The following is a 26,382-nucleotide window of genomic DNA, read 5'->3' as shown; positions in this document are numbered from 1 at the left end:
ATGTTGTTTGAATTTTGACATAAATATTGTTACACTGAATAACAGTGTAACATTATTTTAACCAAATTTTGACATTTTATTCTCCAAACACTTAAAAGTTGACACTTACATTTAATGTGCTTTCTATGGACATAAAATCACTTTTGTAAATTTTTTTTTGACATGGACATCTTAGTGTCTTTGTCCCATATATTTTAGCTCTAATGTGTGCTTACATGCTAAAAATATAAAGAATTTATATGTAATATACAATATTTAAATGTACAATATTATAAAAGTAATATAATTTTTATAACATATTCTAGTTTGCTTGTGCTAAAACTGATGAAAATGTACACATTTATGTCCATTTCTTCTGTAAATGCTGGAGATGTTGTGCTCATTATTCGAATGAAGACGTCATGCTAATGTGTGATCTGAGATGATACGTGTAAATGTGGCCTTTTTTTGGTTTTCATTGCATTTTGACTGTGTGGTTTCTCTGATTCTCTCTCTTTTTCTCCAGCTCTGTCCTCAGTTGCTCATTTTGTGGGCTGTAGAATTATGGGATAAAAATCAATAGTGTCAGGATTGAGTGATCAGGGAAAGTTTTAGTGCTTTAGACTCAAGGCTTCATCAACACGGTTTAAAGCACGTCTCCTGAACCCCGAGCGCAGGACTCACTTTACTGCGCTTCGGATAAATCGCTTCCAGCAGAGCATCATGGGATTGGGCCGGAACACATGGGGCTTGTTGGAGGATGTAGTAACTTTCGTGCCACATTTTTCTGACTCTGACATTCACGGACTGGATGTTAAGATGAAAACTGCCTATATAGTGTTATTTGAACTTCTCAAATGCAGCTTTCATTTTAACAAAGTGTGTGTATATATATATATATATAACTTTTACATGTATTTATAGTATTTAGAGTTTTTTTATAATGCAAATGAATGCATTTAATTTAATATGACAGCATTTTTCAGTTTTGAGTTTCTTGATTCAGTCTCAGTTTATTGTCTCGTCCTCGAGTATGAAATGAATGTTAATGTGATTTGAGACGAGGTCAGTGAGAGTGCGCTCAGATTGAATTTCTCTACACTTGCGAGCGTGCGGCTGAGGTCACGTGACCCGCGGCGTCCAATGGCAGGCGCGTGTGCTCAGGTCAGCGTGAGTTTGTGTTGATGCACCTGGTGTGTAATCAGGATCACAGGGTTTAATTAATGATGAGTTTTAATAAGCTGCAGCAGAACACATGATGAGATCAGGAGAAATGACTGCGTGTGATTGATCAGCGCTGAGATGAATCTGATCGCTCAGTGTCACCGAACACATGATCAATCAGTCCGTCTGTGACCCGTACACGCTCTCTGTTTGATTGATCACAGTATTGATGCCATTGAAAACAGAAGTGTTGATTTGTAAATTGTTTTTGGCTTTAACATTTTAGAATTCATCTTTGCCTGCTTTATACATATACAAAACACCAGACATACCATTGTACTTATATTGAGTACAATATAAATATGCATGTGTATATGTATGTATGTGTGTGTGTGTGTATATATATATATATATATATATATATATATATATATATATATATATGTTTTATCTATTAATATAAATAAATAAAAAATTGCATTTAAAATACAAAATAACAGTTTTTACTTTAAAACTGAGATTTGAAATTCCAAAAATATTTTTATATAGTTATGTTATGTGTATTATCCAATGCATACATATTTATAGTTTCTATACATTACATAAATTATAAATGTGCATTAATTATCTATTAGTTTAAATAAAAGAATAAATAATATAGAATTATATGCATTTAAAATTTAAATCAGCTTTTACTTTAAAATTGAGGTTTAAAATTCAAAGAGTAATTTTTATATAATTATATATATATATATATATATATATATAGATAGATAGATAGATATTTTTTTATGTTTTACATCAGTTATAATTGGACATAAAATATCTATAAATATAAATAAAAAATAAAAGAATGAATAATATAGAATTATATGCATTTAAAATATAAAATAACAGTTTTTAATTTAAAACTATGTATAAAGAATAATTTTTATAGAATTATTCTATATATATTATCTAATGAGTACTTATTTATATTGAATTTAAAATAAAGAAAATAAAAATGTACATAAGTGATCTATTAATATGAATGAATAAATAAATAAATAAATAAATGAATAAATAAAAGAATTAAAAAATATCGAATTATATTTAAAATTTCAAGTAACAGCTGTTACTTCAAAACTGAGATTTGAAATTTAAAAAAATATTTTTTATATAATTTGTTTATATATTTTTTCTAATACATACATAATTATATTTTCTATATTTTATGTAAATTATAAATGTACGTTATAATTAATATAAATGAATGAATAATATAGAATTAAAATAAAAATTTACTGTTAAAATTAAAATTGTATATTAAAAAAAATGTAAACTGCCTTAAATTGACATTTGAAATTGAAATATAAGCATAATGTCTTCTTTTTTTTCTGATTGTTCAGTGTTTTTATTCTGTGCTTTAGTATTTGAGTCTAATGATTTTAAACTGTTTCTCTTTCTTATAGAATATTCAGTATTTCATGTTTGTGTGTTTGCTTATTTGCCAAACAGTCGTATAATAAATGTGATCCTGGTACATTCAGAGGGTCAGTATCACAGATTAGACCCTGCAGCATCATCTGGAGCCTCGAGTTTCCTCAAATCCGTCAGAATAGGGCTGTTTTGTGAAGTGTACAGTAGGACGGTTTTCCCGCGCGAGTTTGTTGTGCTCGGCTTGAGTTTCTGCTTGGCCGACTTTCAATCTGAGCCGCGGCGTTTGAGTTTTTCTTTCCAGGGTTTGATCATTAAGAAGTTCTTGAGAAAAAGCCGAAGCGAGCGAAATGCGCGATGTGCCGCTCACCGTGTCTGTGGCCCTTTTGAGGTGTTTTTCCAGGGCTATTCATTACAAAATCAGCTTAATGAGAGCAAAGCGCATTAGTGGCTCCCGCCGCTCCAAATGACTGAAAGATGGAGCGATTTGTTGGCTCTTTAGAGAGCGGCTTAAGCCGAAGCTGTTTGTTCTGATCCGCCGCGCCGCTCCTGGGCTCCGAGCGCCGGCTTTCTGACATTTCCCTCCAAAGGGTTTTTCCTGCCGCTTTTATTGGCTTGACCTGATTAGCTAATCTGTGCTTTGAATTTCAATGGCTTCTCGGGCCGGCCTGTGTGCGCTGGGAACCGGATTACCTCATTCAACTGTCCTCAAACACAGATGGCCGAATGTTTAACCGATTGTTAAAAGAGTCGACAAAAGGGAATTTAACCGAGCACACAGTCTTTAAGCTCAATACATGCAGAGAAATAAAGAGAGATGCTCCTGTGTGGTGTCCGTGTGCAGATGTTCTGATCGTCGTATTAAATCGATGTCGTCTCTGCTTCTTCTTCTCCTCCTCAGAGTCTTTGCTCGACGGCCACCATGCAGACGGTGAGAGCCGACGGCACCAATGAAGTCGACAAACTCATCTTCAGAGAGTCTGACAATGACCGCAAGGTGAAGACTTTCACGCTTTCATTTAGTAACCAAACACATCTCTTCAACCTCTATATGCACGACATACACACTGATTAATATATGCTTACGTCTGTGTGTGAACGTGACCATTCAGGAGATCGAAGTCTCTACAGCTCATTCGATCAAAAATACAGTAAAAATTCTGAAATATTATTAAAATCTAAAACAGCTGTTTTCTGTGTGAATATCTGTTAAAATGTCATTTATTTCTGTCACGCACAGCAGAATTTTCAGCATCATTACTCCAGTCTTCAGTGTCACATGATCCTTAATAACAGCTTTCTTTAAAACTGAGATTTGAAATTTAAAGAATAAATTTTATATAATTTTATATATATTATGTAATGCATAAATATTTATATTTTCTATATTTTATGTAAAGTACAAATTATCTATAAAATAATAAAAATAATATAGAATTATATGCATTTAAAATATAAAATAACAGTTTTTACTTTAAAAACTGGGGTTTGAAATTTAAAGAAAAAATTTTATATAATAATTTTATATATTATGTAATGTTTATTTATATTTTCTATATTTTACTTAAATTATAAATGTACATTAATTATCTATTAATATAAATAAATAAAAGAATGAATAATATAGAATTCTGTGCATTTAAAATATAAAATAACAGTTTTTACTTTAAAACAGATTTAAAATTCAAATAATATTTTTTATATATTTTTTATTTTATATATATATATATATATATATATGCACAGATATTTGTATTTCTATATTTTACATGAAATATAAATGTACATAAAATATCTATTAATATAAATAAATAATAGAATGAATAATATAGAATTATATGCATTTCAAATATAAAAAAAAACAGATTTGAAATGTGAAGTATAATTTTTATTCTAATGCATACTTATTTTATTTTATTTTATTTATGCATACTTATTATATTATATTTCTTGTATGCTGTTTTGCTGCTCAAGAAACATTTCTGATTAATGTTGAAAACAGTTGTGCTGCCTAATTTTTTTGTGGACACTGTCATATATTTTATTTTTCAGGATTCACAGATGAATAGAAAGTTCAAAAGAACAGCATTTATTTGAAATAGAATCTTTTGTAACATTGTAAATGTCTTAACTGTCACTTTTGAGCAATTTAATGGGTCTTTGATGAAAAAAAAAAAAAAAATAGTCATTTATTAATAAAGTAATCTTGCTTTCCCCAAACATTTGAACCAGAACTCATGTCATACACTTTGTTTATAATATGTGTGTTTACTTGGGGCTCTATGAAATCTGTTTTATTTTTTTCCCAAATTCTGCTTTTTTCTAAGGCGAGACACTGCAGGTGAATAGGGTAAAAAAAAAAATTAACTAATATTAATCATCTTACTTACTCAGTTGATTGATTACATTAATAATTGCAAACATTTTTTGTATTACAAGTTTTCTAAAATGTTAGGTTTAAATATGCAAATGAGACATTATTTAATGAAATATGCACTAATTTGCATACATTTCTAGCACAAAAGTCAGTTTCAAAATTCTTGTTTAATTTTTTTTTTTTTTTACATCTAATTTTTTTGTCACTCTATAAAATACTTAGAACGGACAGAAAACATTTTTTTAACCATTTTTGGGGGAATAAAATGTTTTATATAGTCAAGTGAAGTATATATGAACAAATCCCTTTGTAAAAACCTTCAGGATATAGAATATAGGAATAAAAATGTTTGGTTTGGTGTGTGTAAGTGCTGCTGAAGTGTTGATTTATGGCTCAGTGCAGAAAATGACCTTTAAAAATATGTATTGTAATTGAAATCTATTGACACGAATAGATAAATGCTATTAAAGAAACACTTAACAATGTCTTTTGGATGTTTTCTTTCCACTGGCCTGAAAAAACACTTTCTCTAAGCCCAAAATCTCAAATATGCATGAAAAGACAGTGTTTTTTCATAGGGCCCTGTTTACTGACGCTAATCGAGGTCTGTTTGTCTTCTCATAGGTTGTCCTACAGCTGGAAAAGAAGTTATTTAACTACATTAACCAGGACGTTTTCCGGGAAAACAATGGAACGCTGGTAAGAGACTCGTTTGAGCTCATTTGGCTTTATTTTAGATGCTCGATAAGCGCGTGAATGTTTGACTTCTGTCTTCCTGAATGAGACACTTTGATGGAGAGCAGCTGCGGAGCCTGATGAACTTCATGGATTAAGAGCATTAGCTGCACACTGGATGTCATTGTAGATGCAGATGTGAGGGTTATGGTTATGATGGAGAGGTCAGACCTCAGCCGTGTCATCTCAATTATCAAGAGAAGCGTGGCTGTGTGATTAAATTCACAAATGCAAGTAATATATATATATTTTGCATTCCATTTTCAAGCTGAGTTTTCATTTAGTGCAAAAAATGTTACAAATGTTGCACTCAAGTTGAAATAAGTTACATTTTGAAGACCTTGCGTTTTATTCCACTGACATACACCTCACATTTATTGTGTTTAAAAAGAAAATGTCAGTATGAATGGCCTCCTAAACTGCGGTACGGTTAGAATAATGAATCATTTTTCTTCAGTTCTACATGTGAATTACAAATCAGTTCATTAGTTCATGATTCTTTGTTTCTCGTGGTTAAACAGTCTGTATGTGTATGTATGCTTTACATGGTATATATTGATACCTGATGCAGTACATGTGAACTGGGTTTATTTTAATATTAGTGAGATATTATTGTAGTTTTTTAAATATTTTGAATTATTCTTTTTTTTGTATTTTAAATGTAATTAAAGCTTTAGTATTTTTTTCATTTTATAATTTTTAATTTCAGTTTTAGTTAAGTTAAATTAAATAAAAATGAGACATTGAAGCTGAAATATTTTTTATATTTTCCATTTTATTCTTTTCCATTTTTATTAAAATTTAATTAAAGCTTTAGTATTTTTTTGTTTTATAATTTTTTAATAGTTTTGTAATGTTTATGTAGTTCTTATTTTTAGTTTCAGTTTTAGTTATCAAGTTTAATTAAATGAAAATTATTTTTTTTATATTTTACTTTTTTATATATTTTTAATATTTCTTTATTTTCCATTTTCACTAAAGTTTTTATTAAAGCTTTAGTATTTTTTGTTTTATAATTTTTAGTACTTTTTTAATGTTTATGTGGTTTCTATCACTTTTAATTTCAGTTTTAGTTAAGTTAAATTAAATGAAAATGAGCAGTTGAAGCTGAAATATTTTTTTTATATTTTACTTATGTATTTTTAATTTTTATTTCTTTATTTTCCATTTTCATTAAAAAAAAAATTAAAGCTTTAGTTTTTTTGTTTTATAATTTTTTAGTAGTTTTTTAGTCTAGTTTTTTTTTATCATTTTTAATTTCAGTTTTTAGTTATGAAGTTTAATTAAATAAGTTGAAGCTGAAATATATTTTTAAATGTTTTACTTTATATTTTTGAATTTTTTTATTTCTTTATTTTCCATTTTAATTAAAGCTTTAGTATGTTTTTTGTTTTATAATTTTTAATAGTTTTTAATGTTTATATAGTTTTTATCTCTTCAGTTAAAGCTGAAAAAAAAATATATATATAATTTTTATTTCTTTATTTTCCATTTTCATTAAAATTTCAATTAAAACTTTAGTAATTTTTTTGTTTTTAAAATTTTTATTAGCAAATTTGTAATGTTAATATAGTTTTTATATTTTAAAATTAAAAAAGGATAAATTGAAATATATATATATATATATATATATATTAGCTAAAATATATGTTCTTATTTCAAAAGTGAGATAAGCTCATAATCTGACAGTATGAGAGGAGTGAGGATTGTCTGTTTATTCTTTCACAAAATTGGCAAGAGAATCATTAACAGGAGCATGAAGGAGCTGAAATCGTTAAGTGTATTGGGGTGTGTGTGTGATGGATGTCCCGATGGCACATGAGAGATAATCTGATGGTCATGCTCTACTTAAACACAGCGTCTTATGATCCCTGGAAAACAAACTGCCTCTCGAGAAGGACGAATGTCCCTCCCGCGCCTCGACTCCCAGAATCCTTCATCAACTACTAGAGTTGTACCGGCTTGACAGAAATTTAATTCGAGGCAGCTCTCGAAAATAATTATTGTATTTTGAAAGGAGTAATCATTGGTCAGGACATGATTGAATACGTCCATGCCTATTGACTTTTGCCATGATTAATAGGTTTGTTTAGTCGATATAGCCATCGAAATTGTATAATTAATTATCCGGGCGGCTGTCAGGCGGTGAGGATGGAGCGCTCTGATGAGGATTTGGGAAGATTAAATTTTCCGCGGGGCCGTTGCGTCGAGGGGCCCCTGCGTGCGCGTGTGCGTGCGCGTGTGACGCCTCCACCCCACTAACTCTCATTGATTTTGCTTCAGTGTCTCTTTATTGAAACTTTATCAGGTGGATCCGAGCGCACGGAGAGGGAATCCGGAACGAGTGATGAACTTTTCCGTCCGTGCTCGTCATGCGGGCCGCGTACACGCCGCTACATCGCTCAAAGCGCAGTTTTTAAGAGTCCGAATAAATAAATAAATAACAGGAGGCTCTCATCCGACGCGCGCCATATTTCAGCTGTCGTTCCCGCCGCGGCGCCGCTAATCAAAGCAGACTCCAGGAAACGCCGCGCGCATCGCAATCTGCTCGTGTCATCGATCACATCGGCCCGTATTAGCGCTTTTATCAGGCTGATTGGGGTGATATTGGAAACGGATCGGATCGCTGCTCGTTATTTACACTCAGAACTGCATGCTTGCTGCTTTAATATGGTTTTGAGACCTGATTTCATATGCAAAGTCTGGTTTATTTATGTAGCGCTTCATGCAGTACAGATTGATTCAGCAGTTTTACAGTAGAAACGGTGTCAGGAGGTGCGACTACAAGCAGCTTTACATTCCAATTCTGATTCTTTTTGTAAACAACTCAATTGAAATAAATATTGAAATCCTGATTTTGTTTGTGAGGTGTGGAATAGAACATAAATTGTGTTAATATAAAATTTGTGTGTGTGTGAATACACTACCGCTCAAAAGTTTGGGGTCGGTAAGACTTGTAATAGTCTTTAAAGAAGTCTCTTATGCTCATCAAGGCTGCATTTATTTGATCAAAAATACAGAAAAAAACTGTAATATTGCAAAATGTTATTAAAATATAAAATAATTGTTTTTATTTTAATATACGTTAAAATATAATTTATCTCTGTGATGCAAAGCTGAATTTTCATCAGCTGTTACTCCAGTCTTAAGTGTCACATGATCCTTCAGAAATCAGAATAATATGCTGATTTATTATTAGAATTACCAATGTTGGAAACCTGTGATACTTTATTTCGGGATTCTTTAATCAAAAAAGGTTAAAAATAACAGCATTTATTTAAAACAGAAATGTTTTCTAACAATATTCACTACTGTTCAAAGTTTGGGGTCAGTACATTTTTATTCTTTTTTTTTTTTTTTTTAAAAGAAATTAATACTTTTATTCACCAAGGATGTGTTCAATTAATAAAAAGTGATAACATAGATTTACATTGTTAGAAAAGATTTTGAATAAATTCTGAATAAATATTTTGAATAAATGCTATTCTTTTTTAATTTCTTATTCATCAAAGAATCCTGAATAAAAAGAATCACAAGTTGCAAAAAAAATATTTGTCAGCACAACTGTTTCCAATATTGATCATTCTAATAATAAATCCGCATATTATTCTGATTTCTGAAGGATCATGTGACACTTAAGACTGGAGTAACAGCTGATGAAAATTCAGCTTTGCATCACAGGAATAAATTTAATTTTAAAGTATATTAAAATAAAAACCATTATTATATAGTGTAATAACATTTTGCAATATTACTGTTTTTTTCTGTATTTTTGATCAAATAAATGCAGCCTTGATGAGCAGAAGAGACTTCTGTAAAAACATTACACGTCTTACTGATCCCAAACTTTTGAGCAGCAGTGTGTGTAAAAATACACAGTACATACATGTATATATTTTATGAACACAAACTTTTATTTTACATGCGATTTAATGGCAGTTAATCGTTTGACAGCCCTAATTGAAAACCAAAATCTGGAAAATTTCACCCGTGCAATGATGTTGAAATGCCATAATGAAGCTGATGATGAAAAAAGAAAATGTGAAAAACCAGCATTAAAATGCAGTAAATCTCTAATCTGATCAATTGAACTGAATATTAAAGGCCTTTAAGGTCTTAAAGACAATTGATGTGCAGTAAAATGTATTGATTTTGCTGTACTTCAAACTACTGAATGAGGTTGTTGAGTTATTGAACTTAATGGCACTATATAATGTTCAGTAGAGCTGTTTTAATTTTAGTTCTGATCATAATGTGTGTTCTGAAATTGAAGAACTTTGTTTCTACTGTAAAGCTGCTGTGAATCAGTCTGTGTTGCATAAAGTGCTATATCAATAAACCTGACTTTACATGTAAAATCAGACAGTAACATACAGAAATATGCAGTTTTCCATTTCTGTAATGTACTGTTTGTAGAGTTGTAAATGAAAAGCAGTGATCTGATCTGTAACTGAAACTTTGTTTGAAAATGTAAGTGTAAAAAAAAAAAAAAAAAGTGAAGCATTTAAAAAATGTAAGTTATTATAACCCTATGCAGTCAGCTGGATAGGGGTGTGACAAACCTTTTCTAATCCGTTCGACAGGACATGTAAACACTATATTGGATTAAAAAACAAAGCTGGAAAATCATGTGCACATGTGCAATGACCAGAGCTGGGTAGTAACTGATTACATGTCATCTGAATTGCCTAATCAGATTCCAAATATAAAGTATATTAAATTGCATTTTAAAATACTTTTAATCAGACTACAGTTACTTTTTGAGTTATCACTGTAGGTTATTTAACCATATATTTCTATTGGAAGGCTTTTGTCTTTGAAACACACTAAATACACAAATTCACAACATTTGTCATTTAATTCTCTTTCATCTAATATATTTACTTGAAGTACCCTTAAGATTTTAAAATAAATATTTTAATAATTTAGTATCTAATTGGTTGGTCAGGGTCACATGACATGCAATGCTGGTAAACAAATACAATATTTCTTTTTTTAATTCTTTAATAAGGTTTTTATTTTTATTGACTTTAAAATTATTTATTTTAAGTTACCAATTTTTATTATTTAACTAAATATTACACTGTAAAAAATGGCCATGAATTTAACGGTAAAAGATGATAAAAATGCTACAGTAAAAACCTTTCAAATGGTTAACGGTAAGTTCCCCTACAATATGCGGTAAAAAACTGTATTGGACATTGCATGTAATTTTACGGTAGTCTACTGTTTTTAGAAGTGAAAAAGAATATAAAACTTAGTGAATAACTGGAAATTCACGTTCCCAGAAATCCCTGCGTTACACGTCAAAATTGATGGGGTTTTTTTTTTTTTTTTTTTTTTTTGGTTGAAATAGTTTTTTCTTAGTTTTTTCTTATCAGATTTGTACATTAAGGTCTTATGTTACATCTAATGTTGTTAAATTAATACTCAGTTTTTTTGGTTTTGGTGGTTATCAGTGTATTACAAAGGTACAAAACAGATTTCAGTACTTCAATAGGTTGATATATTAACATTATATTAACGAAATTACAGTATTTAAAAAAAACGTTGATACAGTATTTTTTTTTGGCAACCACAGCTGCTTTTTTTTTTTTTATGGTAAATTTTTACTCACCCACTTGTCATCCAAGTTGTTTGTGTCTTTCTGTCTTCAGTTGTAAAGAAATTGTTTTTTGAGGAAAACATTTCAGCATTTTTCTCCATATAATGGACTCAAGTCTCAAGTGTAACACGCAAAGACTAAAAAAGTGCAAGTAAGTCAAACACTGTTTACAAACAAAAAGCTACAACGGTGTTGGACGATTCTGAAGTTGTAGGAGAAAATAAGATGGAGTTTTTCGCCATACTCTAATTTTTGAGCCGGAGTACACAGACGATGAACTTACACGTGATTCGTAGCAGTGATGGGAATTCGGATCATTTTACCGACTCTGACCTTTGAATCTCGTTCAGCAAAATGAACGAATCTTTTTTCAAGTCATTTCGTTCATTTTAGCAAAATATAATTAAAATGTTACGTGTAACACATCTACTGCTTACACAAACGTTGATCACACTACAAACAAGACAAAACTATAATGCTATAAGAAACAGAAAAGATTCATTCATTGTTTACCTGGGTCTTTAGTCTATGATTCGCTCACCTCACCTCTTATCTGACAAGTTTTCGGGTTTGAGTCGTTCGTTCATCACGTGACGCCCCATAAGATCAACGAACCACTCGAAAAACCCAAAGACTCGACACAGGTGAACTAATTCCAGTACAGATCCTAATAGGATGCTGCGCATGCGCGACTGAACGAATCACTCCCCGAGACGACTCGTTCTTCCCGAGTCGCATTAAAGATTCAGTCAAAATGAACAAATTGTTCAAGAACGACCCATCACTAATTTGTTGCATCGTGAACGCGCATCGCAGAGCCTGTGCTACATGAGCTTTTGTGCTTAAAAAATATACACATTTTTATTTTTCAAAAACATCGACTGATCGTTCGCTAGATAAGACCCTTCTTCCTCGTCTGGGATCGTTTAGAGCCTTTGAAGCTGCATTTAAACTACATTTTGGAAGTTCAAAATCGGGCACCAATGAAGTCCATTATATGGAGAAAAATCCTAAAATGTTTTCCTCAAAAAACATAATTTCTTTACAACTCAAAACAGAAAGACATGAACATCTTGGATGACAAGGGGGTGAGTACACTATCTGTAAATTGTTGTTCTGGAAGTGGACGTCTGCTTTAAGCACCTAAAGATCGTTAATATTCAGTCAGATTGATCAGATTAGAGTTTAATGTTGGATTTCTTTTGTTTTAATAATATCATATGGATAATTAGCCATATTTAACATTTTTTAGCTCTCATCTGGGTTTTATATTTCAGTGCATGTTCTTTATTCGACTCCAGTTGCAACTTATAAATAAAAAGACATAAAATGCAAGAAATGCAAGTGTCAGACATTTAAGCACCAAAATTGCAATGAATAAAAAAACAGTTTGTATTATTTGTTGTGAATGAATGTGCTCATGTGTGAGTCTGTAATATTTGATTGGCTTTAGTTTTTGAGCATTAATGATGTGTAAGTTGATGGTGTGTTAGTGAGGGATGAACGCTGCGCTCACGTCTGACTCAAAATAATGCATTTGTCATAAATAATGTGAAAATACGGCCGCTGCGATGAAAGTAAAGCGTGTGGTGTAAAACTCAAATTAAAGGACCTCTCACCCCAGCTCTTATCGATGGCCTTTAATGGCATCAGCTGTTGTCAGAGCTCTTATTTGACCGTACATAAATCAATGCACAATTACGGCAGCAGACGCCGATCGGCCCAAACCGGACGCCCCGCGGCGGGGCTCCGTGATTTAGGACGGTGTGCGTTTATTGGGCCGAGATGGTGGTTTGGAGGAGTTTGTTTGTTTTATTTATTTTCGTCTCCTTCACAAACACACGCGCTCAAGGTCACCGGCGCTGACGGATCGTGAGCGGGACGAGACGGGTTTTACTGCTGACCCACCAGAGCAGCAAATCACTCGACTTAATTGACCCGCATGAAATGTAGTGTGAAATTTCAGCCCGTGGGTCTCTAGCTGCTAAATGAATTACTCAACATTCACACACACACAAACACACAAAAACACACGTGTCATAGTTCTGCTTTGACTTTTTTTTTTCAATGCAAACTATTGTAGAATTTAAATTTGAGCAGATTACTTATTTTAGGTGATGCATTCTGACTACTTCTGGACTACATTTAACACAATCTTAGTCTTTTGCAATATTTTATTTGTGCACCTACGTGCCATTGTGACCATTAACCAACATCAGAGAAGCAAGTGTGTTGTTAAATGATTGGAATATTAACTTTCTATTAAATTTCAGGGGGACTTCATGTGAATATATAGGTCAAAGGGGTTTGATTGAAAAAAATAAGTTTAGGAATTGCTGCATCAAACGTGACCCTGGACCACAAAACCATTTATAAGGGTCAGTTTTTTAAAATTGAGATTTGTACATCATCTGAAAGCTGAATAAATAAACTTTCCATTAATGTATGGTATGTTAGGATAGGAAAATATTTGGCCAAGATACAAAATCTGAAATCTTAGGGTGCAAAAAAAATCTAAATACTCAAAAAAAAAAAAAATCACCTTTAAAATTGTCCAAGTGAAGCTCTTAGCAATGCATATTATTAACCAAAAATTAAGTTTTGGTATATTTACGGTAGAAAATTCACAAAATATCTTCATGAAACATGATCTTAATACCCTAATGTTTTATGGCATAAAAGAAAATTGATCATTTTGACCCATACTATATATATATATATATATATATATATAATACATTTTCTCATGATTTTAATTGTCTGACTAACTTGCTTACGTGAAAAAAAGAAAAAAATATATATGTATTGAAGAAAAATATTTAAAAAATAATATATAAAAAAATATATTATTTGAAAAACACTGGGAACCAAACAACTTTGGACTCCATTGCCTTTCACTGTATGCACGTAATAGACACTGAGATATGAAATATCATCTTTTTGCTTCACAGAATGAAGTCATGGTGAATAATCGGTTTATTAATATTATTACAAATCTTATTTAGTTGAATGCATCTTAAATATGTCCTGCTACATACAGTAGCTGTTGTAAATGCATGTGTGTTAGTGTGAAATATTTGAGTGTTTGTGTGAGTGTGTACAGTATGTGACATATGTGACACTGGACGTGTGTGTGTGTGTGTGTGTGTAAAGTGATGAATGTTGTTCATTTGCCCTCCTGAACCACAGATGCTGCTGAACACTTCAGTGCTGCTCAAATAATCACAAACACACACACACACACACACACACACACACGTCAAAGATTTACTGTTAAAGCGAATCCTAATTACAGACTAACTCAGACTAAAGAAAACCACATTCACTGTATTTATAAATCGTTTTGTACCTTTGAGGAGATTCTGTCATAGTAAACTCTGTTGTGGCTGTTGTTTCATACACAATCAGGGCTCTATGCTTACTTTTAAAAATTAAACTTTAAAATTAGGAGCACAGTCAAAATTTGCGGAACACCTTCTAATCAATAATCAAAAAAATCAGAACAAAAATTTGCCTTCCCATTACAAGGTGATTTTTGACTCCTTAAATTTACAGGGTTTTTACCTTTGTAATGGTATTTTTCTAACTTTATTAAAAGTATGTCATCTTTTGTCAAATTGTGAAAAAAATAAAATAAAAAAAATAAAAATGTATAAGCTTTTTAACATTTCTAATTAAAACAGAATAAAATCAAGTAGAATATAAGATACCAATCAAATGAAATCAGTATTAACACAATTAATTTGTACTACAGCGGAGGCACAGAAGAACACAAAAGTGTCTTGTAGGTGTATTTTCATGTTTAATGAGGCTCAGAGGGGCATGAGTGCAATCAAATTCAGAAACTCATGTTGAGATTAATGTTTTAAATATAACATTTTGAATGTATCACTATTACATGATTTTAATTAACTGAAAAGATACTTTAAAAATGAAACTGAAACTGCCAGTAGGTGGCAGCACGTCACTGATTTAATTACTGAATCATTCATTCATTTGATTCGTTCGAACAGCTGATTCATTCAGGAATAAAGCAAGTAACTGTCTTTATAAATGGGGAAATTGAATCGACTCACTAGATTCGTTTAAAAACGCACGTTCATTTATAAACCAAACAGTGCTGTGTTTAAATAGAGATGCGCAACGGCGCATGTGACTCATTTCAAACTATTTTTGATGACGAAATAGAACAAAACCAGGCAATAGTGTTCTAGTCAGACAATGTAAGTCACTTAATATTAACTTCTTCTTTATTTAACTTGTATTAAATCAGTATCTCATTTACAAACTCGCTTAACAATCATTAAAAGCTGCACTCATCTTAGTTCATCTCAATCTCACAAAGTTCTATTATAATCAACAAAGTTCTCTGCACAATCAATCTCTTATTTACACTTTGTTTATGAAAGGATTGGTGTGATATGTGTGTGATTCATTACTCAACATTGCAAAAACAGAAACCTTTGAAGCTCCTCTCAGCGCAAACACAAATATACTGATGGAGTCAGTCGCGCTGATGCTTATAAATATTTTTTCGTAGTTTTCAGTCGCAAATGGCACTGAAACGGTCGCACTGTAAAGACCTGTGAATGTACGTCCTAAATCATTTAAACACATTAATGGAGCACTGATAAACTCTGAGTGTTTGTATCAGTGTTTATGTGTGATTATTAATTAGTCAGTGCTGGTAGCTGTCCATCTCACACACACACGCGGTGATGAAGGTGTCATGTACACCTGTTGATTATCTTCTCATAATTAATGTGTACACACACAGGCTAATTATTCTGCAGCGTTTGATTAATGACTTTGGAGTCTCAGAGTCTCAGACGGAGAGGACAGCTGGGAAATGATTGATGAACACACACGCCACACGGCTCCGAAACTGACATGCGTGTGTGTGAAACACACTCACACACACACACGCAGGCAAACAGCTTCATCTGCTTCAGCTTCACCTCATAACAGAGTTTCCTTACTGAGATCAGATGCTGATCCTTTCTGGCTTCATTTCATATTTCTGTATGCAAATGACCTGTGTTGTGATTGGCTGACCTGTGTGTGTGTGTGGTTCATACTGGAGTTCATCGGGGCAGGACGTTGCTGATACTGTGTTGATATGTAAATGTGGGCGGTGTTATGTTAATGAGCTGATGGTTTGCATTGACTCTCTCTCTGTTTTCGTGTGTTTGTCTCCAGCTTTTAGGGTTTGACAAAGAGCTGTCTGTGTTTAAGGAGCGTCTGCAGGAGCTGGACATCTCGTTTCCTCCGAGGTACGAACACCTGCCGTATCATACTACAGCACACCATGAACATCTCAAGAAAACAGACATGTTGATGGAGCTCGAAAAGAGCTGAAAGTTGAAATGAGACACTGACCCGACCAGAACCTGTCAAGTTTTCAGATTTTTCAAGTTTTTAAATTTAAAGCATAGTTATGAGAACAATAATTACATTTACTAATAATAATAATTTAATTTATTTTTTATGTATTAATTGTATAAATATATTATTAAATGTATAAAGTTAATAATAATAATAATAATAATAATAATTTATAAAGTTGATAAATATTAACTTATCAAATTTATACTGTAATTTATGTTATAATAGAATTGTAAAGAACTTTTAATTAATAATTATAGTAAAATAATTAATATTAATATTATTAATATATAGAAAAAAATAATTACAAATAATGATAATGTTAATATTAATTTATAAAAATATGTTATGAGAAAATATTTTATTTAGTTTTTAATGTTTATAGTAGTAGTGATAATAACAACAACAACAATAAAAACAATTATTTCTAAGAATATTTAAATGTATAAAGTTGGTAAGTATATTAATTTATGACATTTATTATAATATTCATTATTTTAGTTTATAGCATGTATAAATATCTTTTATTTACAAAGTTTATTGTAATAATAACAACAATAATGATGTGTAAAATGTTTAATAATGATTGTATTCTTAATCATAGCAATACATTATTATTTTTAAAATAACAATAATACACTATTAATATTAATAGTAATATTAATAATAATAATAATAATAATAATTATTATTATTATTATTATTATCATTATTATTTCATTGGTTTCAAACCTGAACCCGTCTGTGAGTTCTGTTCTGGTTCAGGTTGAGTAGTGTGGTTCTCATACTCAGATTCATACTGTAGGTAATGCTGATGCTGGCAGAAAGGCTCCATGTTTTGTTAAAGTGTGTTAAAGAGTGTAATCAGATGTGTGAGCGTTTGAGTCTGCGGATGCGTGTCGATTCCCACTGCTCTGATCCTCCAGAGAGCGTCTGACCCTTCCCTCCCGCCTTAATATGCTAAAGCCATAGTGGATGATCCTCAAACAGATGAATTTACAATTAGCCCTTTCGGAGCGCCTCTTATGTTTAACGCACGTGAGCTAATGATGCTCGACCTTTGGCGTCAGCGTAGACTCAATCACGGCAGATAATGAAACGCCGGAATCAAACAATAATTACTTGACAAACTGCTTCGTTTACATGGCTTCACATGAGGGACGGGTGGATTTATGGAGGGACGGACGTCACAGGAAGTCCAGCAGACGCTAATGAGCGTGTTAAACTTGATTGGATGCTTTTTTAGGACGCATTATAGTGGTCTGTGAATGAATAGAGATTGAGATGGACTGAACGTACACCCGCGTGCTCAGATACGCCTCTCGAGTCATCAAGAACTGCAGCGATTGTTCTTTGTCATTCAGAAACACCCATCGCCATCTGTGCGCCGAGGTCATGCAGACACGCGCGCTTCATCCTCACGTAATCGCGGCACAGCCTGCGAGTTCAGCGCTTTATTATATTATTTGAGCATGCACAGCTTTATTAAAGATTACTGTGGTGCACCATGCATTTACATGCATTTCGTAGATGCTTTCGTCTGAAGTGACTTGCATTGTACATTTGATCAGTTCATGTCAGTTCAACAACTGAAAATCGAACCCATGACTGCATATGCTTCACTTTGATAAATACTAGTGATGCAGCCTTTTTTTTTTTTTACTGCAACACCAAAACCAAAATTAAAGTCTTCATTTAGCTGGAAACCAAAACTGAAAATTGTTTATTTAATAATCAATTAATCAACTTAAATAATAATCAATAATCAACTAAATAGTTTAATATATTCCTAATAAATAATTCAAATTATTAAAATAATTTATTATTTAATATTAAATAATTGTTGTAATGTCATTTAATAATCTAGAGTGAGTTATACATAATATTAAGTTTGCAAATAAGGCAGTTTTTATAGAAACTTTGATATAAATAAGTATTTACTCAAGTTTTCAGTGTAATTTATAATAGTAATAGTTAAATTCATCATATATAATATTTAATATATAATATTATAATATTAAAAAATATATAAATAATAAATAATCCAAACATTTTAATTATTATTAAATTATAACAATGCAATTTATTTATCAACACTTAAATACAATAGAGTTGTGTATCAACATAAAGTTATATTTCATTAAGTTTCTAAATATTTTTTGAATATTTTATGAATGTATAATGAAGATGAATGTAATGAACACTAATTTTTCATACTGCAAATAACAATGCAGTGCATTTACCACAAATATATACCATATTTATACCACTTTGTATTTACTCGTTTTACTGTCATTTATAATAATAATTATAATATTTAAATTTGTAATAGATAATGATTTAATGTATATTTAATAGTAATTTAATAATAAAATAATTAATTATAAATTATGTAATAATGCATAACACTAACAGTTTAATTATTATTAATTCAATTATAATAATACAATTTATTAATCAACATTTTAAATAAAAACTTTATAAGTTATATTTAATTCCGTTTTTAAATTATTTTTTTTTATGAATTTTCACTTCATACTACAAATAACAATGCAATGCACTTACTCATATACCATATATTTACTATATATTTTGGCAAGATTATCATTATTTATTTATTTATTAATTTTTTTATTTATTGCCATATGGGGGAAACAGCACAGACTAAAAGATCTTGGTTCATTAAAATGAAACTGAATTAAAAACAAGAAATCAAGATTGTCAGTCCAGCACTGGTGTCCACATGTTCATCTGTTTTGTTTTATTCATATTTTTGCATGAGACAGACACTGAAACAGTCAAAACACATCATTAGAAAAGCATTCATCAAACGCCACTGTTTCATTCAGTCAAAACTGTTTCAGTCTAAACAGAAAACTCATTTTCATGAATGTGATTTTGGCTTTATGACTGTGTTTTTGAGTCGGTGTGTAGGGTGTATTGGCAGTGTGAGCACAGGCTCATGTACCGCGTCTGAGGGGGGCGACACGTGTTTTATCCTCCGGTCGCTGATGCTCGGTGTGTTTGCGAGTGTTGTAAAGGCACATGAAGGGCCTGCGGGTCGGTGTGTTTGAGCGCGACCCTTCACACGTCCGGCGCTCACACAGGGATGTGTGGAATTTGAGCAGATCCTGCCAACGCTGGAGCTGGAGCCGCGCCGACGACGACCGAAACACACGCAAACCATCAACATCACTAACAAACACTAGTCCTGTGCTGATCCCAACCAGTGCTAGTGCAGCACAGGACTACTACAGTCACAGGAAACTAAGAAACACATGTCAGGAGATTGTATCTATTTCAACAACAAAACAAAAGCCAGTGCATCCAAGGAAAAAAAAAAAAAAAATATATATATATATATATATATAATATTTTTTATAAATATAATAAGATAAAATAAAAAATATATATAAAGAAATAATTTTTTTTATTATTATTTTTAGTATTTTTTATATATTTTATATATTTTTATTATTATTATTATTATTGATAAAAAATATAAACAATTTAAAATGATATAAAAATCATGTTTTTACGTTGTCAAAAATGTTTTATATCAAATTGCAGTTGGGTTATTTTTGATTTAAGTAAAAATAACTCAAAAAATGCAGCTAACTAACACAATAAATCAAAATTAAAAACATGATAGCATAATAAAAAAACTTGATTTTTTTAAAAGGAGTTCTCTGTTTTTGCAAATAAGGTCTTTATATATACTTATATATATGGGCTATTTTGGAACTGGAGCAAAAATACCCAAAATAGCTGCTGTTTTGTACCTAAAATCGTTTTAAAAATGAAAAATATATATGTATATTAAAATTTGAATGTATTCCAAATACTGTTACCTGACATTTAAATTCTAATGCATCCAAAAATATCTAAAAACAGTCCTGACTTTCCTGACAAATATTTGCCTGACTTTACAATGCCAGTGCATCCAGAAATATTAAAAAAAATATATATATATGGAAATATCTTGTTATTATGTTATTCACAGCTAGATAATCTAATAACAAAATTGTTTTCCTGAAATTGTAAAGAAAAACAATTTATATATATATATATATATATATATATATATATATATACAAAAAATCTAATAATTCTATCCAGTAATTTACCAATGGCTGAAGAAAACCATAGTAGTACCATAAGGTATATCATAAAAATAAATGTCGGGTGTTGCCAAGGCTGCATTTATTTGAACAAAAATACAGTAAAAATTGTGAAATGTTATTACACTTTAAAACAGCTGTTTTCTATGTGAGTATCTGTAAAATGTAATTTATTTCTGTGATCAAAACTGACTTTTCATCATTCAAATCATTCTAATATGCTGATTTGCTGCTCAGGAAACATTTCTGATTATTGTCAGTGTTGAAAACACTTGTGCTGTCAAGTATTTGTGTGGAAACGGTCATTTTTTTCAGGATTCACAGATGAATAGCAAGTAGTAGTACAGCATTTATTTGAAATAGAAATCTTTATAATATAAAATCATTATAAAATAACATTATAAAAGTCTTTACTGGCACTTTTGATCAATTTAATGCATGCTTGGTGAATAATTATTAGTATTACGTTCAGTTGTAAAATTAAAAATTCTAAATGAAACGGTTATGTCATTAATGTGTACTATTATATTCATCTTCAGATTCAGCAGAGTAACTGAACGTACAGTGAAAGCGCCAGTGTAAATCCGTCTCTGTTCATGTTGGTGTTGTTCTCGTCTGATGTGTTCAGATAGAGATGTTTCCATCCGCTGATCCGCAGTGATTGATTGAACAGCAGTGCATTAGCTCCACTGCTCTATGATTTTATTGTAGGACTTTCTGTGTAAAATCAATGCAGAAATTGAAGAGCCGGTCGGCCGCTGGGAATTCCCAGGACGGCGAGAGACCGCGGGAAGAAGATGCGATTTATTTCGCTAACCGGGTTAGCGGAGCGGAGCGACGGCTGAGAGCGGGTTGAAGTATGTAGCGCGAGTGTTTGTGGAGTCTAGACGGCTCTGCTGGCGGGTCGTGAGGTGAGCCTGTGAAGGGTCGGAGGTGATGTACAGTTATTCTTCACCGTTTGGTGAGGATGTGGAGACCCGCGAGCGCTTTAGACCACATCTCTTCAACACGGCGGCTCTGTGTCGATTACACTCCGCGCTTTGCTGCAAATGAAGAGAGATTAGAGTACCGCATCGACCCGGACACACGGATGCTAAACTTAAAAAAAACAAAAAAAACATTGTTTTACCATGACACTCTTTAGTGCTTTTGTTAGTGTTTACTCCATTCAGATTAAACTAGGCATGCTTCAGTGAGTTTCATATTGTTTTTTTAGTGCAAACAGCTCATTTTCATTAATTTCCGTCACATCCCTGTCCCGTATGTGAGATGACATTATCATACCGCCGTTAGTTCCGGTTCGCTAATTGGATTGGACACGAGTGCTGATATTTCTACCTCTTCACTGTTTGTGTCTCTCTGATTGTTCTGCTTTGGCTTCTTTTGGAAGTCTTTTCTTCAAAAATACACAAAACAGCTGCCATATTTTGTCTGAAATGTCATTTATGCCGGTTTCACACATCCTAATAAAAATTATATATATTAAAACTTAAATCTATTCACTTTTTTTTAACGTTATAATTAAATGCCAGTGCATCTAGAAATATCTTTAAAAATTTAATTTTGTGTTAAAATTTAAATCTATTCCAAATATTGTTACATTACATTTAAATGCCAATGCAAGGTATATAAAAAATGGATAATTATTTAATATATTTTTTAAATTATTTAATTTATTCTAAATATTGTTAGCTGACACTTACATGCATCCAGAAATATCTATTAAAAAAAAAAAAAATTCTATAAAATTATTAAATCTTTTCCAAATATTGTTACACACACACACACACACACACACACGTGTAAAACATTGTTTAATTAATTTATTTCAAATGTTGTTACCTGACATTAAATGCATCCAGAAGTATCTATTTAAAAAAAAAAATTTTAATTTTTTCCAAATATTGTTACATTACTTTTAAATGCCAATTCAATGCATATATATATATATATATATATATATATAATTATTTTATTATTTAATATGTATTTCAGAATACTTTAATATTTAATATTTTAAAAATTCATTAATTATTTAATTTATTCTAATTATTGTTCCAGTACTGATACCTGAACATTAAATGCCAATGCATCCAGCATTTTTTTTTATTATAAATTAAAATTTTGCGTCCAGAAATATTTACAAATAAATAATTGTTATATTAAAATTCATTCCAAATGTTTTTGTATTCAAATGTAAGTGCGTCCAGAAATATTTATTAAAAATGTAATTTTTATATAAAATTTTAAATTGGCAATGTTGTGCCTGAAATGTGTGAAATTTACACATGAAGATGCTGGGAATATCAGGTCATTTTGATATGCATGCCTGTAAAAATCATGAAAATTTCTTTAGCAAATATACATTTTAATAATAATAACAATATATTATTGTTGTAATATATAATATAATATTTAATCAGCTAGATCTTTGTTCATTGTCTTACTAGGCATATTTGTGTACATCTTTTTTTTTAAAAAAAGTAACTTTTATCTCAAAATTTTAATTTATTCCAAATACTGTTACCTGTCATTCAGATGCTAATGCATCCAGAAATATTTATAAATGTACTGTATTCTCATGCTGTAGTTGTAGCTGTGTGGGAACTCCACTTTCTTGGCATGAGCATTAGTTTTTATGTATTTTAAAGGTCTCTGTGCATGTGAGCGTCTCTCATCAGCTGATTTTGCAGTGTCACTGTGAATAGTTGTGACTGACATCATCTCTGACAGTCAGTGTCATTGAGGAAACACTGTATGACGTCACCCGTCACCGTCCGGTGTGTGTGAACTGAAGAAAGTCTGTTTCTGATGCGTTTGCATGATATTCTTCTGTGCTTCAGCCATCTGCGTTTTCATTCTGTAAGAGAGCAGCAATAAAAACACTCATTGACAGTCGAGTGACATTGTTATGAACCCGTTTAACACTGAAGTGACGTCTTTCATTGAGACGCTTGATGAACACACATGCATCTGTGTTTATTGTGTTTGTGAGGGAATGAGTGCGTGTCGTCAGTTCAGAAATAAACACTGCTGTTCTACAATTACTGAGACACAATTAGATTTTCTGCTTTCATCCTAATTTTAGTTAAAGTTTTAATAACTGTTGTGTTTTTTTCTCTCTTTTTCTGTTTTTGTTATATGTATAGTTTTTATTTATTTTTATTTTAGTTTTAGTTTTAGTGTTTTTTTTTTTTTTTTACAAGTTATTATATTATATTAAGTAACTAGAAACTAGCTGAAGTAATAGTAAGGGTAAGTTATTTTTGTTTTTATTATTTGTCTCACAATTCCAAGTTTATATCTTACAATTCCGCCTTTATATCTCATGATTCTGACTTTATATCCCACTATTCCAACTTTATATCTCTCGATTCCGACTTTATATCTCACGATTCCGACTTTATATCTCACGATTCCGACTTTATTTCTCTCAATTCCGACTTTATATCTCACTATTCCGACTTTATCTCACAATTCCGACTTCATATCTCACTATTCCGACTTTATATCTCACTATTCCGACTTTATATCTCACTATTCCGACCTTATATCTCTCGATTACGACTTTATATCTCACGTTTCTGTTTCTGACTTTATATCTCACTATTCCGACTTTATATCTCACTATTCCAACTTTATATCTCACGATTCTGACTTTATATCTCACTATTCTGACTTTATATCTCTCGATTCCACTTTATATCTCACTATTCCGACTTTATCTCACAATTCCGACTTTATTTCTCACTATTCCAACTTTATATCTCACTATTCCGACTTTGTCTCACTGTTGCCACTTTATATCTCACGATTCCGACTTTATATCTCTCAATTCCGACTTTATTTCTTTCAATTCCGAGTTTATATCTCACTATTCCGACTTTATCTCACAATTCCGACTTCATATCTCACTATTCCGACTTTATATCTCACTATTCCGACTTTATATCTCACTATTCCGACTTTATATCTCACTATTCCGACCTTATATCTCTCGATTCCGACTTTATATCTCACGATTCCGACTTTATATCTCTCGATTCCACTTTATATCTCATGATTCTGACTTTATAGCTCACGATTCCGACTTTATATCTCACTATTCCGACTTTATCTCACAATTCCGACTTTATTTCTCACTATTCCAACTTTATATCTCACTGTTCCGACTTTGTCTCACTGTTGCCACTTTATATCTCACGATTCCGACTTTATATCTCACAATTCCAACTTTTTATCCTTCAATTCCGACTTTATATTTGTTTTGACAAGATTACTCCAATTTCAGTTTTGTTTTTAGTTATTTTAGTACATCAGGTTATTATATTAAGTAATTAGAAATTTGCGGAAATAATTTGTATGTTTTGTATTTATTTATTTTTGTTTTAGTGACCATTTATTTTATTTTAAGTTGTTTTTTAATGCTTTTAGTAATTTTTGATGGTTGAACTAAGGATTTTAAGACAAACTGATCATTGTGAGAACCAGAGTTGGGAGAACTTACCCCAAAACAATACTTAGTCACTAAATATCTTCTCTAGGTTGTAATGGGTTGATTCTATGAGTTGGTCGGGCTGAGAACAGTAAGTCTGAGTCTGATTGCATCTTGACCTCATTAACTGTGCTCTATAATCTAAAGTAAAGACAATCTAAGCCATAAATAGATTTGATTATAAATCATCATTTGCGGAAATTGGCTCTTTCCTGTTGCACAACACATTCACACTCACACAGTCACACACTCACACACTCACACACTCACACTCACACACTCACACACACACACACACACACACACACACACACACACACACACACACACACACACACACACACACGCCTCTTCCTGTAACTCTGGGTTTGATTGACAGCTCCAGTTCTGTCCAATCCCATGGTTCTGTGCTGCAGTGCATCATGTTACCTCTGCCCTCTCATTAATAGCGTATCTCTTATCGGTGTGTTCAGTCTCTTTGTGTTCAGAGTTTATACGGCCCTCATTAAACGCAGGCGTCTCAATGAAACAGTGTTTGGCTTGTCACTTATTTGTCATTATGTAGAACGAGATAACCGGTCGTGATGTGGGACGCGGCCAGAGCGGCGCTAGGACTGGTCATGTGAGATGTTCAGTTCACCCTAAAATGATGTCATTTACTCGCCATCATGTCATTCAAACTGGCAAGACTGACTTCTGTGCAGCATAACAGAAGACATTTAGCTGGGTGTTGTTGTTGTTGTTTTTAATTAAAAATATAAAAAATCATTTTCTGTTCATTAAAATAAGCTCAAATAAAATGAAATATGATTTTTTTAAATATTCTAATATATTCTAATATTTTATTTTTAGAAAAAAAGATTAGAAAAGCTTAGACCTAAAAGTCTTAGGTGAAAATAAGAAGTCTCGTCTTGTCAACTAATAAGTTGAAATAGTAAATTACAAAAACTAAAACTGAACACATAAATAAATTTAAGCTAAATATATTTTTTTTAATTAATAAAAATCGCAAAAACAACAAAATTGCTACAGCCAACTACAATTAAAATGAAAATGTAAAATAAAAATAAATAAACAAAAGTATAATAGTATACTAAAATACTAA

General features: G+C 31.4%; 1 protein-coding gene across 1 annotated transcript in view; it reads left to right on the top strand.

Moving 5' to 3' along the window:
* Positions 1-26,382, top strand: part of LOC127175366 (inositol polyphosphate-5-phosphatase A) — a 168,819-nt gene that overhangs the window by 131,019 nt on the left and 11,418 nt on the right. Inside the window, exons 10-12 of the mRNA XM_051126400.1 lie at positions 3,461-3,556; positions 5,561-5,635; positions 16,476-16,549. Coding sequence (XP_050982357.1) covers positions 3,461-3,556; positions 5,561-5,635; positions 16,476-16,549 — 245 coding nt within the window. The remainder of the gene's footprint in view (positions 1-3,460; positions 3,557-5,560; positions 5,636-16,475; positions 16,550-26,382) is intronic.

The sequence above is a fragment of the Labeo rohita genome, chromosome 13 (genome assembly GCF_022985175.1).
Source record: "Labeo rohita strain BAU-BD-2019 chromosome 13, IGBB_LRoh.1.0, whole genome shotgun sequence".
NCBI classification, from domain to species: domain Eukaryota; kingdom Metazoa; phylum Chordata; class Actinopteri; order Cypriniformes; family Cyprinidae; genus Labeo; species Labeo rohita.
Note: the sequence above shows the minus strand (reverse complement) of the source record. Positions and strands in the feature narration are given on the sequence as shown.